The sequence below is a fragment of the Balaenoptera musculus genome, chromosome 2 (assembly GCF_009873245.2).
Source record: "Balaenoptera musculus isolate JJ_BM4_2016_0621 chromosome 2, mBalMus1.pri.v3, whole genome shotgun sequence".
Lineage (NCBI taxonomy): Eukaryota > Metazoa > Chordata > Mammalia > Artiodactyla > Balaenopteridae > Balaenoptera > Balaenoptera musculus.
In genome coordinates this window covers 121,448,858-121,465,588 of record NC_045786.1, presented here as the reverse complement: position 1 = coordinate 121,465,588, position 16,731 = coordinate 121,448,858, and the positions used below count along the sequence as shown (strand labels likewise).

General features: G+C 37.4%; 2 protein-coding genes across 4 annotated transcripts in view; one reads left to right on the top strand and one right to left on the bottom strand.

The window, feature by feature from the left end:
- The first annotated feature begins 925 nt into the window (after positions 1-925).
- FKBP3 (FKBP prolyl isomerase 3) lies at positions 926-15,236 on the top strand. The gene is made up of 7 exons (XM_036841741.1): positions 926-1,088; positions 3,473-3,574; positions 4,451-4,558; positions 10,976-11,111; positions 11,604-11,671; positions 13,288-13,385; positions 14,897-15,236. Exons 1-7 carry the CDS (start codon positions 981-983, stop codon positions 14,949-14,951), a joined length of 675 nt encoding a protein of 224 aa, XP_036697636.1. The 5' UTR covers positions 926-980; the 3' UTR covers positions 14,952-15,236.
- Positions 15,237-15,556: 320 nt separating this feature from the next.
- Positions 15,557-16,731, bottom strand: part of PRPF39 (pre-mRNA processing factor 39) — a 37,565-nt gene continuing 36,390 nt past the window's right edge. For all 3 annotated transcript variants that reach the window (XM_036841737.1, XM_036841738.1, XM_036841739.1), the window contains 2 exons: positions 16,563-16,683; positions 15,557-16,295 (listed from right to left, as the gene is read on the bottom strand). In XM_036841737.1, the coding sequence (XP_036697632.1) occupies positions 16,239-16,295; positions 16,563-16,683 (178 nt within the window). In that variant the 3' untranslated portion in view covers positions 15,557-16,238. The remainder of the gene's footprint in view (positions 16,296-16,562; positions 16,684-16,731) is intronic.

The following is a 16,731-nucleotide window of genomic DNA, read 5'->3' as shown; positions in this document are numbered from 1 at the left end:
GTGGCAACCCATTATCTTAATATTTTGTATTGTTAAAAGGGAAGTGAATGGTTTGGTCCTGATATTCGTTGGAAAATCCGAAGGAAAAAAAGCAAGGCGTCCTGATGCTCCACCATTATATCTTCATAAATGATATAGAGCAGTAAGCGTCGGGGTGATATTATTCTATTCTAACGATAGCATTCTACCTCAGACTTGGATACAATTCCCGGCTTCTCCCCTCTAAAAGCGGCGACTTCGAGTAACCTCTGTAGATTTGTTTCTTCGTGTATTGAGGAAAAGTACACACACATCACGAGGTTGTTTGGACCACTAATAATGTCACCTCCTCATCACCACCATCAGCAAGCGCCATCCTGAGTGTAGCCACTTTACATTGTTTATTATGGTCAAGTGTCTGGACTTGCTTTTAGACAAACTGTTTATCATATGTTTGTATTTGGGAGGGGGAAGGGAACCGGTTGTATTTTAGTTTAATTTGTGTGAGTTTTAAAAGGAAAGTGGTAGAATATAGGTTGTTCCGATAGACAAGGACTGAGCCAAGTCAGATGTGAATCTTTAGGCTAGAACTAGATAAAATGAGATTAGATGTCTTAATGCTTTTGTTTCCTTTAAACAGATTAAAGACTTTAAATGCATAGCAGCTTGTCGGTAATAAACAAGTGTGGGTAATGGATGGTAAACAATCACTACCGTTGGAGGTCGTCGCCTCACAAGGGTTCCAATTAAGAGCAGCTGACAGCTTGCGGCTTTCTGCGTAGTCAGTTGCCGGGGCCACATCGGCTGGTTTTACCCCGGACTCAACAAAGAGGGCCGCGGAGCACAGCCTTGACGTCACTCAAACACTGGCCCCAATCCTGCCGGGTAGCGCCGTGACCCCGCCCCCTCGAGCTCCGAGCAGGGTCCGCGCCACGCCCCTGGGGCGGGGCGATGCCGAACCCAGGCGGGCTGGCTCAGTAAAGCGGAGGCAGCGGGGGAAGATGGCGGCGGTCGTTCCGCAGCGGGCCTGGACCGTGGAGCAGCTGCGCAGCGAGCAGCTCCCTAAGAAGGACATTATCAAGTTTCTGCAGGATCACGGTTCAGATTCGGTACCGGAGGCGGCGGGGCGGCCGGGCTGGTGCGGCTGAGGGACACTTCACCCCCCCGTAGATGCCCATACATTCCGTATTCCTCCGTGCCCCCGCCCTCGCTCTCCAGCGGCCGGTGGCCTGGAAGGCCGGAGAGGTCCCGTGTGCGCTCCCGAACCACGCTCCCGCCCCTCGGGCCGGCCCTACTTGGGCGGGTGGAGCAATTTTACCTCTTGGGGCACGCAGCAGTAGCAGATTTAGAACCTCATTGAGATGCTTGAGTGAGGTGGAGGCTGTGAAAAAAAAGGAACCCAGGAGATTTTGGGGGTTGAGGCGGGGGCCCGAGGACTGGAGGCTTGCATGAGATAGATCCCTGGCGGGGAGTGTGGGCTGTTTGGGAAATGAGAAGGGATGTGAAGATTTCGGTGGGAACGATGGTGCGATTTGCTTTTCTCATCAATTACCAAACACTGAACACTAATAAGTGTGATTTTTTTACAGTCTCTCTGTTTAACTTTAAAAATATGGACCCTTTAAATGATCTTTTCACCTTTATATTTAGGGGAGTTACATGAGTATTTCGGGTACAGTGGTCTCCCATTGTTATAAACAAACTAAGAAATCTATTTGGCATTCTTCCTACTTTTACGCCCTGCATTTTTCAGCACAGTCTCCATCTTAACCACCCAATGTAGTCACAAGTTATTTTTGTCAGACGGCTTTTTTTCCTTCGGAAATTAATATAATTCATATCTTCTTAAATTGCTGAACGACTGTACAGTTTGTGTGCCCGCAGCATCTCCCACTTATCAGAAATAGAAGCAGTGGTCTAAATGTGGTTTATCTACGATTTTGAACTTAATTTGCAATAATCTCCCTCCTGAATAATAATTCTGACATCAGCAAATACTTATACAACATCTACAGCAAGAACCATATTCAGTGTTTGGGGATACAAGGGTGAAAATGAAAGACCATGCCTCAGACACCATTTTATACCATTTTAGTGGAATTATTTTCTCTTAAGCCAATCCACATTTCACTGAAACAATAGAGTAAATATATCATTTATTAACATGTAATGCCTCAATACTGTACTATATTCATCAAATTCTTATAAAACAAATCATCCCAAGGTGGAATCTAATGTAAAACTGGCCCAAGTTGTACAATTTCAAGAGACTTGGCTTGTCAAAATACTAATATACTAATACTAATATACTAATCTTTTAAATGCATATTCTTCAGTGTTCATTCACATATGTAAACCTATATTTGACAATCACTATTTTATTGATCATAAGATATCATGGAGATGTTTATATTTTGGATATCTTTCTGAAAACTTGCTAAAGAAATCACAACAGTGCTAAAGTAACTGATTGCTTCTATTTAATCAAATAGCCTTTCCCATGAGCCTTTATCGTTTACAACATTTCTCTAAGAGTGAGAGAGAAAAATGCAATAGTGATAGTTTCAGAAAAACTGCTTTATTGTAAGGTTAGAAGGTTAGAAAGGTTAAAAGATGCCAGAGGACAACTTTGAGAAAGTAACAAAATGAGGAATCAAGCAAGGACCACAAGGTAGAAAAGGAAGAAGAATAAAGTAAGGGAAACATGTACATGATTTTGAGATGAAGGTATTTTGGTATTCATCTAACAATTTAGTCTTATATTTGAGAGAAATGGAATTCTACTGTTAGAGTTATTAAATACATTATTTTATTAATCAAATAGGTAATATGTATTGAGTTCTTACTGTGTGACTGGAAATGGTTTATTACATTTACCCTTATAAGAAGCCTCTGACATAAGATGCTGTTATTAATCTTTCACTGTGATGCAGAAACGGAGTCTTTAGGAAAGCTTAGTCCCTTGTCTAAAATCAGACAGCTAGGATTTTAACCCACATGGTCTGACACCACAGCCTAAACATTTGAACACTATATATCCAGCATTGTGTAACAGTGTTTCTGGGTGTGCCAAGAATGGGTTACACATATGTCAAGATAGAAATACCCAACATGGCTGGAGGCTCCCAGGGCACGGGCCAAGTAACATCCTGCCAGGAGCAGCTTTGCCCAGTTACCAAAATGTGCTTGCTGTGTAAGTGTGCTCTTCCATGAGTTCCATGATGGGAAAAGGGTTAGTACACACCAGTGTAACCACTATGCAATATTACAGTTCTAATCTTTGAATATTTCTTATAATTACCCAATATGGTTTTTTTTTTAATATTCCTTAAATCTTGTTTTTGTTATGTAGAGTATAAAATGTAATGTTTCATTTCTTTTATCAATAGTATGATTGAAAACATAATTGCTAACTCAAAAGTTCATTTTCTAATTTTAGACCCTTTCTTACATGAGGGAAATTATTTTGACTAACCAGCTTTTTTCTTTATAGTTTCTTGCAGAACATAAGTTATTAGGAAACATTAAAAATGTGGCCAAGACAGCTAACAAGGACCATTTGGTTACAGCCTATAACCATCTTTTTGAAAGTAAGGTGAGTATTGTTACATTTTATTACCAGAATATCATTTTAGATATTTTATTCCCAAAAAGCTTTAAGTGCATTTATTTGCAGAATATGTTGACTTTTTCCGCCTGCACTTTTTCTTAATTATAATCATAAATGGACTGTCAAATTTAGCATGGCTAATCTGTAATATGGCAGGATGTTTTGATATTTTGAAAGGGAACAGATTTTTTTTTTAATTTTATTTATTTATTTATTTTATTTTTGGCTGTGTTGGGTCTTCGTTTCTGTGCGAGGGCTTTCTCTAGTTGCGGCAAGCGGGGGCCACTCTTCATCGCGGTGCGCGGGCCTCTCACTATCGCAGCCTTTCTTGTTGCGGAGCACAGGCTCCAGATGCGCAGGCTCAGTAATTGTGGTTCACGGGCATAGTTGCTCCGCGGCATGTGGGATCTTCCCAGAGCAGGGCTCGAACCCGTGTGCCCTGCATTGGCAGGCAGATTCTCAACCACTGCACCACCAGGGAAGCCCGGGAACAGATTTTTAAGGACACTGAAAAGTTTTAAATCTAAAGTAAGTTGCATTTCATTAATGAATTTAAAGTCTTTGTTAGACCTAGGCTGAGCCTTTAGAAAAGCAAATTTTAAGAAATTCTCCAATATATGTTAACTATGAAATGACCACCTTCCACACACAAAAAAAGAATCTTTATTAAGGAATTGATTGGATAGTATTCATATCTGAGTCTGAATTGGTCTTTCTAAAGGTTACGGATCTCATTACAGAATTTATTTTGTGAGATAGTTTGAGATTCATAATTTGTTGATTAAAATGCTTAATATAAGATTCTTCCTTTGTTCTTAGCCAGACATGAATATGATAAACTTTAGACCATTTTCCTTACAGCGTTTCAAGGGTACTGAAAGTATAAGCAAAGTGTCTGAGCAGGTGAAAAATGTGAAGCTTAATGAAGATAAACCCAAAGAAACCAAGTCTGAAGAGACTCTGGATGAGGTTTGTATAGAATGTATTCTTACTTGATTTCGCATGTGAATTTGAGAAAAAGTATTTGCTCTACAGCACTGAGTTCTCATAATAAGGGGTGGTTGAGTATGGCCACTTTCAGTGAGCCAAACACTAGTATGGAGTGGGTTATCTCCCTTGGATGTACTCCATAAGGAAAAAAAACCCTAAGAACCAGTGCTTTACAGTTAGTAAGCCTTTCCTGTGAAATACCTCTAGCTTTGTATTTTTTTTTTTTAAACATGTTCTCACTCATATGGCCAAATCAGTACATTGTTTTTTTGTTTGTTTTTTGTTTTTAATTAATCAATTAATTTATTTACTTTTGGCTGCGTTGGGTCTTCGTTGCTGCGCTTGGGCTTTCTCTAGTTGCGGTGAGTGGGGGCTACTCTTCCTTGCGGTGCGCGGGCTTCTCTTTGTGGTGGCTTCTCTTGTCGCGGAGCACGGGCTCTAGGCACGTGGGCTCAGTAGTTGTGGCTCGTGGGCTCTGGAGCGCAGGCTCAGTAGTTGTGGTGTACGGGCTTAGTTGCTCCACGGGATGCGGGATCTTCCCAGACCAGGGCTCAAACCTGTGTCCCCTGCCTTGGCAGGCGGATTCTTAACCACTGTGCCACCAGGGAAGCCCTAGCTTTGTATTTTATATTGCCTCTATGTCTGGCCAGAACTTCTGAGCTTTGAAAGCTATTTTAAGGGTCTGTTCTATAGCCAAGTTGGACTGAGTGAAAGAAACTTCCTTTTGATTATTTTTAGCTTTTTCTGATGTACATGGTGTCCTAGGCAATATAAATAGTTAATTCAGGCCTGGCTGCAGGGTGTGGGTTCATCTGTCTCATCTTTCCCAACCCAGGTTTTATATTTTGGTACCAAGGTTTGAAGAGCCAGATAAAAGTATTTATTTCTGAAATTGGGAGATTGGGATTGACATACATACACTAATACATATAAAATGGATAACTAATAAGAACCTGCTGTATAAAAAAATAAATGAAATAAAACTCAAAAATTCAAAAAAATAAAACATTTTTCCACCAGTGTCTCCATAAAAAAAAAAAATCAACTATTTCTGTAAATGGACAGCCTTAGTAGAGCTAAGGACAGCTCTTTGAAAAGCCTCAGTAGAGCTAAATTGATGATTATCTTGCCACTTTTGATAATATCTTGCTAACAACTAAGCTCACTCATCCCTAGCAGTGTTAGTATCAGTGACAATAATAATAATAATTTGATAAATGTTTTATATACTGGGCAAATATTGAGCAGCTACTAAGGTAAGTAGAGGTATAATAATTATTAGAAGGGTTACAAAAGCAGTTGGCAACATAGTTTATCTTCCAGAAAGAGTATTCCAGAAAATTAGAGTAAGGGATGTATGAGGTAGCAGATAATATATCAAGAGGTTAAGAAAAAGAGCATTACAAATAAAAGTAAAAGCTGTAAGGGCTGGAGACACTTTAGAGAGATTTCGTGAGAGTCCTAAACTATATCCTTTTCTTTAAGACCTCTTTTCATTTCATTTAACTGGTCAGTGTGAGCCCTCTTTTTTATGTACTCATTGTCTTCCTGCCTAGATTCCATAGCTTCTTGACCAGTACTTTGCTGGTCTCTGCTGTCTGCTTTCTCTGTTCATGCTTCAGGACTGCAGAGCAAGTATTGTGAAGAAAAATAATCATCAAACTTTTTACTGGGCTTTGTATAAATTAATGCTTAATATCAGCCAAGCATGTTTTCTAGTTTCACTGCTACTCAGCAGCTTTCATACTATCCCTCGCTCAATTCCCCATCCACATAAACTACTTGACATTTTTCCAGAAGTTCTCAACCCTCTCTTATTCCTTTCTCATTATATACTCTTGTGTTCTATTTTACCAAAATATTAACATACATAGTTGTAACCATTCTCTTCTTCCCAGTTTAAAAATTCTCTGATCTTTGGTTTTCTTTTTCCTTTTCATGTCTCCCTCAGATCTAAGGCTCTCAAACATCTCCTTTTTCACATCTTCATCCATTCCTTTTTGATTCTCAAGCATTCCAAGGCCTCAGACCTGGAGTGTGGGAAAAGTCACTAATCTGCCTTCATTCTCTTTCATCATCATTCAGCCGCAAAATGGCTGTTCTAGTAAGCTTCCTAAAATATTTTGCAAACCACACCCTACTCAAAAATCTTCAGTAATTCTATACTGTCTAGAACTGCACTGTCCAATACAGTATCACTAGCCATACGTGGCTGCTGAGCACTTTGTGGCTACTCTGAATTAAAATGTGCCTTAAGTATAAAATATGCAATAAGTTTTAATATGATTTTTTTTTAAAATGTAAAATATCTCAACATTTTTATATTGATTACATGTTGAAATGTTATCAATGCATCAACTAGACAACTTAAAATTACATTTGTGACTCATTGTTTTTCTATTGGATTGCATTTTTGGCATTCAAAACCTTCCAATATCTGGCCCCTGCCCAGCTCCATATTTACTACTTCTATAGAAATGTTCTTCTTCGGTCACAGATGTCTGCCCATTGTCTACTAAACTGTCCATACTTTTATTTCTTGCTTAGTGTGTCTCTCCTCTCAACTTCCCTATTTGTCAGTTCTGTGTCCCCTTCAAGACCCAGGTCATGGGCTCATCGCTTCCTCTGAAACTTTTACCATCCCAGACTTTACATAACTGCCAAAAATTTCTGTAGCACATGGTTATCTATGTTATTTACCTCTACCTTATTCATCTTAATGCAGAGAACCTTGTCTAATAGCTCTTACTGGACTTTAAATAAATCAGTCATAGTCAATATATTTATTACCTATTATGTATTAAATAGTGTTGAGGAAAGTTTTCAAGTATGAATGAATATTGGACAGGAGAGAAAGTATAAGTTAGGTCAGGAACTCACACTCAGACATCAGAAATGACTGTAAAAGTGCTCAAGCCAAAAACTTGAGATTCATCCTTCATAACTCCTTTACATATAATCATCACCAAAGTCTGTTGATTCTGCATAAATATATCACAAAACTGCTCATCTTTTGTCATCCTCAATGTTGGCACCCCAGCATAGACCTAGACTACTATACTAACCTCTTCCTATCAAGCCTCCCCACTTCCACTTTTGAGTCCCTATCCATTCCTCAACTAGGTCAAACTGATGTGTTTAGAACACAAATCTGATTTTGTAACTTCTTCGTTTAAAACTGGTAATTGGCTGCTCAGTGACCTAAAGATAAAAACCCAGATTCTTAACGTGTGTTGTATGTCTTTCCAGCCTCATCTCATACCATTCTCTTTTCTTTCTTACCTTGCAGACTATACTATTTTCATGCTCTTCCCTGCTATGAAAATGCTATTCTCTGTTGTAAACCTTCCCCTACTACCTGAGTGACCTTCTTTTGTCCTTCAAGATACAGTGTAAACATTACTTCAGAGAACCCTCTCCCAGCCTATAGCCTATACTGGATTACATCACTGTGTCATTCTCATGTTAGCACCCTGTGCTTCCTCTTTAGGTCTCATAACACATACCTATACATACCTATACATATGTCTCATATACATACCTAGAGGGAGGGCCAGAACCATGTCTGCCAGCTTAGCTATGTATCTCTAGTTCCTAACATATAGAACATGCTCAAATATTTCTTGAATTAAGAATAATTATGTAATATACAGTTGACCGTTGAACAACATGGGTTTGAACTGCATGGGTCCTTTATAATATGCAGATTTTTTCCAGTAGTAAATACTGCAGTACTCCATGACCCTCAATCCTTAGTTGCTTGAATCTGCGGATGCAGAACCACGGATACGGAGGAATCATGTAAAGGGAGGGCCAACTATAAGGTATACATGGATTTTGGACTGCAGGAAGGGTTGGCACCCCTAACACCCAAAGTGTTCAAGGGTCAACTGTACTCTCATTTTTAGAGGCTATGCCGTGATCTAGTTAATTGCACCTATGATGATTACTCTCAAAAGTGCCTTTATCTCTGTGTCTAGAAGTTTCTAGCTCAGAGCCAGTCTCAGGAATGTAGTTCTTTTCCTCACTCTGGACTAAGAAATTGCTGCAAAGCCAGGAAATTACCTAAAAGCCAGGTCCATTCAAGCACATTAACTCCAGGATAGCTTGGGACTGATCTGACCTCCCACCATGAAGCAATCAGTTTCTTGCAATGAAACCCAAAATGAGATCCACCATTTTACAAAGTGTGTTTTATAGGTCCCAGAAGTTCCAGGTTGTTTTCATGTATCATCAAAAGCTGTACCTTGCGTCTCCTACTTGAAGATTCACAGTGTATATTAGCTAATGCATAATTAGCTCTGAGAAGTTGTGCAAAATAGAGGCATATTTAACTTTAATGCAGTATTTCCCAAACTTAATTATATTAGGCCCTTTTCTAACAATGCCAAGGTATGGGTGATCCATAAAAGACACTTTGTGAAACACTGAAATTGAGGCCCCAAGTAGGCAGATTGCACCTTCACTGTTAAGACTGAGATATAGCCACCAATTTATTGTGTTTGCATTATTCTAGGACCTCTAATGTAGGTAACACAACATGCCCAAGCAACGTGGTACAACAAATGGGAAAATAATGGAATGACATTAAGTTTTAAAATGTGGCTATTATTTGCTAATCGTACCTTATCCACTCAATAGTTATCTGTAATTTCTTTAATAAAGTCTTGATATTCTGATATTCTCACATAATATACGTATGTTGTCATCCTCATTTTGTGGCTTTTAAATGTTTTAAATTAAAATTATTTTCAAATTTGGGATATACGTTAACAGTTTTTGTCAAGTCAACTATATTCCTTAAAAATCATTTATTTTTCTGATATAACAGGAAAGGATAGAGAAAACATAATTCCAACACCTAGAAATGAATGTTTAACATTTCAGAATATTTTTGAATATTTTCTATGTGTATATTTATTGAAATAGTTGAGATTTTACTGTAGAACTTTCTACTGATTTTTCTCATAATCTTATAAGAATTTTTCCACATTACTAAAAACTGACTATTATATTACCATAAATGTGTGGTTTTATTTTGCCATTATGTATAATAGTGTATGGAATAACTGCATAAAGATTTTTTCCTAAGTTTCAAATTACTTCTTGAGTATGTATTTGTACAAAGAGAATTATCATACTTTTAACATTTTAAAATTGCATTCCAAAGAGATGGCACCAGTTTACACTGCTAGCAGTAGACTTCTAAAGTAACGTCTCACTAAAACAAGCTTGGAATGGGTCAGGAAGAAAGTTAAGGCTTACTTTTGTAATATACTTTGTATTCAAGCTATAGATGTGACTTTCTTTTGACTTAGGGAGGCAGCCTAGCTTTAGCTGAAAGTTCTAATCCTTAAGACTCTGAATTGGATAGGGCTTTATACCCTATCCAGGCCTCACTACTTTCTCTATAAAAGATGGGGAAAGAACTGCCAGGTTGCTGTATGGTTAAATGAATGGACATAACAAAATGACTAGTATAATACCTGACATTCCATATGTGCTTGAGAGGTAGTAAAGTGGTTAAGAGCTTGGACTTTATAACCAGGCTGCCTGGTGTCCAATCCTACACAGCCACTTTGGAGTTCTAGGACCTTAAGCAAGTTACTTATCCAATCTATCCTTTTGTTTCCTTATCTGTAAAACAGGGATAATAATAGTACCTACCTCATAAGGGAGAGTTAATTTCTGTAAAACATTTGGAATGTTCTGTAGTATAAAATTCTATATATTCTTAAGTTTGCCTAAGAAATTGCTTTCCTCTCATAGATTCCTCACTAATGATTAGATTAACCCTTAGCTTATTTTTTTTAAAAAAAGACCCTGATAATCCTGCTTTGTTCTAGGAAATATGCCTCTTACGGTAATTTCTACACATAATTCCATTCATTGTGTGAACTTATTTTCAATTCAAGTCCAGGAACAGATGCAATATTACTTGTATTTATTCTAATTGGATATAATTCAAATATTTAGTAATGCCAATTATTGGTGCTAACACAACTCAAATCTTTGAAAAGATGTCACAATGATTTAATGCCTTATAATTTTATAGGAATTAAAATGTAATGATATTTCTAACCTTGGGAAATAACTGGATTCATTTTATGGTTTGATGAATAATTAATCTTGTCAAAAGAACATTGGTTTCCAAAGAAGCTGGAAGTTATTTGAAATTATAGGTGTGCTAGTTACTAATATTCTCATCACAGACTTGAAATGAGATAGTTTTTTAACTCAGTGGTGAACCAGAGGCAAAATAGTTTGTTACCAAATCTGTGAAATTCTTGTGACTGGACTTAGGTCACAGTTGGCTGTATAAGTATTGTCTTTGTCATCCTTCTAAAAAAAGGACATGAATTAACAACTCTGTGTGTTGTTTTTGTTTGTTTCTAGGGTCCACCAAAATATACAAAATCTGTTCTTAAAAAAGGAGATAAAACCAACTTTCCCAAAAAGGGAGATATTGTTCACTGCTGGTATACAGGAACACTACAGGATGGGACTGTTTTTGATACTAATATTCAAACGAGTAAGTCTAAATGTAATCTTATCTCTTTGGCTTTAGGGCATGCCAAATATTTGTGTTGGCAGTACCTTTCTTCTTGGCTGTCATTTTTTTTCCAGAAGTCTTTTACACCTGTGATTTACTTGTAAAAGGTTTTCAGTTCACTACTTGGCTGGGTGTAAATGAAGACCTTTTGATCATTGAAAAGCAAAAAATAAAGCAGCTTAGTCTAAACTTTGTTAATGCCCCAAACTCAGGCTTTTGTATTTTAATATAAAAGGCCGAATAGTGTTATTTTAATGGTGTAAATATAGGTCCTTTCCGTCTCCCTCCTTTAGACCATAATTATTTTTACATCCAAAATTTTCTTGATGAATTACTTGGCTTTCTGAATTTTTATTTCTTTTCAGATGCATAGCATGGTAAGTTCTGAAATCAATTTAAAGACCTAAATCACTGTGTTTTTCAATTGGAACTTAACTTCATTATTAATTATAAAGAAAATCTGTTTTACAGGTTCGAAGAAGAAGAAAAATGCCAAGCCTTTAAGTTTTAAGGTTGGGATAGGCAAAGTTATCAGAGGAGTAAGTAAAAACTGGCCATGAACCAGTAGATATTCTGGCACATGCGACTTGTGGTATGGTAACATAAAGAATTAGGTTTGAGAATAAGATGAAAACAATCTTTCGAGTCTCACAAATCAAGTGCTATCATCGCTAACTGATCTGGCACAAATTACGTTCTCTGGATCTCAGACAGTACAGCCTACCTCAAGGTTGCTAAAAGATTAAGTAGGGGGCTTCCCTGGTGGTGCAGTAGTTAAGAACCCACCTGCCAATGCAGGGGACCATGGTTCGAGCCCTGGTCCGGGAAGATCCCACATGCTGTGGAGCAACTAAGCCCGTGCGCCACAACTACTGAGCCTGAGCTCTACAGCCTGCGAGCCACAACTACTGAGCCCGTGCGCCACAACTACTGAAGGCCACGTGCCTACAGCCTGTGCTGCACAACAAGAGAAGCCTCCGCAATGAGAAGCCCCTGCACCGCAACAAAGAGTAGCCCCCGCTCGCTGCAACTAGAGAAGGCCCGCGCACAGCAACAAAGACCCAATGCAACCAAAAATAAATAATAAATATTTTTTAAAAAAAGATTAAATAGGTATAACTTAAAGCACATAATAGACTCAAATATTATTTCCTTCCATGCCTGCCCCTTTTATTATTTTTTTCTTCGTAATTGCCAGAATGTTTGGCTTTCTAAATTTGATTCTTATAAAATATTAAATAGCTGTTGTACCACTTATACATGATTCAGAAAGGTAAAATATCTGTTCCACTGAAGTACTGATAGAAACTTCTAGGAGTCTTTCCTGTGGCCCTCTCACAATTTAGGCTCAAACACCAAAAATATCTTTCAAATGTTAAGTATGCCTTTACCCACCCTTACATGTGAGAGATAACAGAAGGAAACTCTGAAAAAAGGGGAAGTTAGACTTGAGCTGTACTGACCATTGCAGTGTACAGTACAAAAGGAGATGAAAGAGCAGGACATCAAACATTAATAACCAAAATGCCTATTTAAATGCAGTTATGAGAACCCTTAATGTGTTATTCTTTGTACTGTGGTAAAACCTAAAATATTGTTCAATCATATCCAGAGCCCAAAATAGAATATAAAACACCTTGAAACTAAAGGTTTAGTTGAAAATCACTTTTAACTACTATCTGATTATACCAAGTTGATATATCAGGTTGAGCTATTTTTCTGTTTCTGTAACTAAAATGTTTACTGGTAAATTTGTTCTAGTCAACCATACTCTTAATTTCCAGTATGTGACAGATCTATCATTCGAGCTTTATGTAATTGTTACATTTCAACAGAGTATATGATACTAGTAATATATTCTGTATCCTTGCATCATATTGTTTTTGGTAATTTGGCTTTAAGATCCAAATTTGTACAAAATGACATTATATCATTTTGAAAAGTTCAAGTATTTACACTAAAAAATCGTTTAACGTGTCCTTAACTTTTTTCATTGAGGAAATAAAGGACAAATTTAGAGACTCACCCAAGGACATTACCTTAGGACATAATGAAATCCTGTAACAGAATGCTTTGTATGTAATCTTGCCTTTCTTCTGGCTTTGCATGCTTTTGTAAAGTATCATTAGTTTTGATTTTATGTTCTTGCCTTTAGTGGGATGAAGCACTCTTGACTATGAGTAAAGGAGAAAAGGCTCGACTGGAGATTGAACCAGAATGGGCTTATGGAAAGAAAGGACAGCCTGATGCCAAGTATCCTTTTTTCCTTTGTAATTAAAAGAAAAAAATCACTAAGAAAGATCACTTGAAGGTATGTAAATGCTGTCCAGGTTAACCTCTAGATCAGAGATCCTGTCCAGACCAGTCTTCCTGATATTTAGATGCTTTTGTGTCAACACCGCCAATATACACAATATTTTCTACTGTTACAAAGTATTCTAACTTGAGCTGGAGTCTTTTTTTCTTCCTATTTAAGCTCTTAATTTTCAAGACCTAAACTGAGGTTTAAGTTTCCATCTTTGAAAAGCTACTATTAATGTTTGAAGGGTTTATTTCAGGGAGTTAAGATGCTCAATACAAACAACTGTAGTAAATTGTAGGATTCAGATATGGCTCATGGTAATTTTATGCTTCCATATGATTTCAGGCAATTAATTGGGTACTCAAAGCTTAGAAATGGAACACGTTGGGGATAACCAGTTGTGAAATGAAGGAGACCACAGGTCCAACATCATAGTGTAAGCATTTGTGATTGTAACTAGTGACAGTACTTTTCTGATAGGCCCAATTTGTGAACATTAAAAAAAAGAGAAGAGCCCTGACTCCAGTCTGTTACGACCAGAACAATCCAATAGCTAAGTAGGAAGGTAGTTTAGTTGTTGGTTCCATTCCCAGTGGACTAGTAGGACCAGTTAGAGTGAGTTTGGGGATAAAAAAATTGGAAGTCCTTTCTAGTCTTATCAGTTACAGTTACGTGGGAATGTAACAGCCTTCTTCTCAGCCTATCAAAATCCCATGGCCAACTGCAGCTCCCTCGTGAAGTATCAGGTACTACCTCGTATGAACTTTGATTTAATGTAACTTACACAGCCAGCTAGACGGAAATCACTTGGGGCAGGGGTGGGGGGCACTGAGCAGCAGCCTTCATCAGGCAGTGGCTAACCTGGCAGTGCTAGAGCGGCATCCAGGTAAGGAAGATGCTAGTTCAAGCTGAATTTATCTAGTCAGCCTTTATTGACAGGTTATGACCTCCATTCACAGAAATACTTTTAGGAACCTCTAGGTTCCTATGTACTAGCCCCTGAGTCAACTATAAAGCCCTCCCTTTGGAGTTAATTACCAGTATTCAATATACATAATTCTTATTATTTTATTATTTATTTATTTTTATAAATTTATTTTTGGCTGTGTTGGGTCTTCATTGCTGCGCGTGGGCTTTCTCAAGTTGCGGCGAGCAGGGGCTACTGTTCATTGTGGTGCGTGGGCTTCTTGTTGCAGGGCATGGGCTCTAGACGCGCGGGCTTCAGTAGTTGTGGCACGCGGGCTCTAGAGCACAGGCTCAGTAGTTGTGGTGCACAGGCGCAGTTGCTCCGCAGCATGTGGGATCTTCCCAGACCAGGGCTCCAACCCGTGTCCCCTGCATTGGCAGGCGGATTCTTAAGCACTGCACCACCAGAGAAGTCCCATAATTCTAATTTTACACTAAGGGGAATGAGGGGAGAGGCAAGTTTTATCAAATAAATTTACCTTGACTTCTTCAACAGAATTCCACCAAATGCAAAACTTATTTTTGAAGTGGAATTAGTGGATATTGACTGAAATAGTAAAGACATCAGCAACAATAAAACACGGCCTTGAAGAAACTTGGGTGTCTAGAACTGGTTACTATTGTAAGAAGGGAAGAGTCAACTGGAAAATTCAAGAAGTTAAGTTAGAACTTGTTTACTTGATCCCCAACTTCTAAGAAATGTAATCCATTATAAATCCTTGAAGTTTAAAATATTTTACTACAGCTGTGTAGAATATCACTTAAAGAGAACTGACTTGCCTTTTACCTCATGTTGTAAACTAAAAGGCTCAATAAAAATTTATCCTATGTCTTGATTTGTGTTGTGTAAATATATTAATGTTCTGATTAGGTTAACCAGTACTAAGACTTCATCAAACCTGGGAGTAACAGTAAAATTGTCCGGACAGCTTTGCCAGAGACAATCAATCATCTTAAAAATCTTTAAATATTTGTGGATAAGGAAGGCAAAAGCATAGAGATTGAGAGGAAGCAAAAGGCTAAAAGGTCTAAGAAACTGTCAACAATAGATGAATTCAAGAAAAGTATACTTCAAAACCAATAAACCACTAATACTGGTGAATATAAAGTTAATATTATTAGGTGATTCACCCCCCCAATAAATTCATAACAATTATTGGATGAGTCTTCAGTTTTATTACAAAAATGAAGATGATCAGTTTGATCAAAATGAAAGCTTGCTCACAAGTTTTACATGAGTATTCCAAATACAAAGTCTCCTGAAACAACAGTTTTGATATGATTTTCATTTTTTTAAAGGGATGCAAACATTCCATTTCCTCATTTATAATCTCTATGCCAAGACAATATTTTAATAGGTATCTTCTGCTGTTCGATCCAAATTCACAAGGATAATTGAACCACACAGACAATATCTTGTCAGCAAAGGTTAAAAAGCCATTTTTTTTTTTAAGGAGGAGGTAAATCCTTAATACCCAGCCCTTATGTATTTTCAGAGTCTTGTACTACACTGACATGATTTGCAGTCAGTTTTTTTCCCCTACCCTTAAGGCTACAAAACTCTGTTGCAAATGCATTGCAAAAGAATTCTAGACCACTTAATGCAAAAATCAAAAAAATAGTTCTCCAATAAAAAGTAAATTTTATAAATGGTAGGAAATAGTATCTGTGGTAAGCTACTAAGTGACATTTTCCCCTATTACTGAACAAATCATGTTACACAGAAACAGGGAAGACAAGTTATCAAATACAACAAGCTTATGCTATGTTTACATCCCTCATTAAAAAAAAATAATTTCAAACTTTTCACACACTCCATCTGATATTTAATTTTCCCATCAGGTTGGAGGGGGAGGGTAATACTGTCCATAATTCCAAGGATTCTGATAATTGTACTGAAAGGAAAAAGCAAACATGTTAGCATACAAGAACTATGGCTGAGTTCTATATAGAAAAATGTAATTAAAGCAGGTATATTTAAGAAAACAAGCATGTGTTCACTGCTGAAATTCCAAGTCTTAACCAGAAGACAATGTATTATATAATCTGCAACCGAAGCAAAGAGTTGTTTTTTCTAAAGGAAAAAAAAGAGACTATCCTAATTTATGCATTTCTAATAACATCTATTAACAAAAAATTCAATTATAATTATGTAAACTCACTTGATACCAGGCACTATAATTATATGCAGCTTGATTTGCCTGTAAATCACCATCAATCATCTGTGTAGATGATGAAGTTGTATCTTCTGTGTGTGCTTTCTTTTCCTCTGGTTCTTCTGATCTAAATAAGGGTCAAAATGGAAACTTTCAGAATTCCCAGAGATAAGTA

What these genes read in the sequence shown, in the direction of transcription:
- FKBP3 (XM_036841741.1), top strand. Translation starts at nt 981, where the DNA reads ATGGCGGCGGTCGTTCCGCAGCGGGCCTGGACCGTGGAGCAGCTGCGC. An exon ending in ACCATCTTTTTGAAAGTAAG is followed by an intron (nt 3,575 to 4,450) that starts GTGAGTATTGTT and finishes TTTTCCTTACAG; the next exon opens with CGTTTCAAGGGTACTGAAAG. An exon ending in TAGGCAAAGTTATCAGAGGA is followed by an intron (nt 11,672 to 13,287) that starts GTAAGTAAAAAC and finishes TCTTGCCTTTAG; the next exon opens with TGGGATGAAGCACTCTTGAC.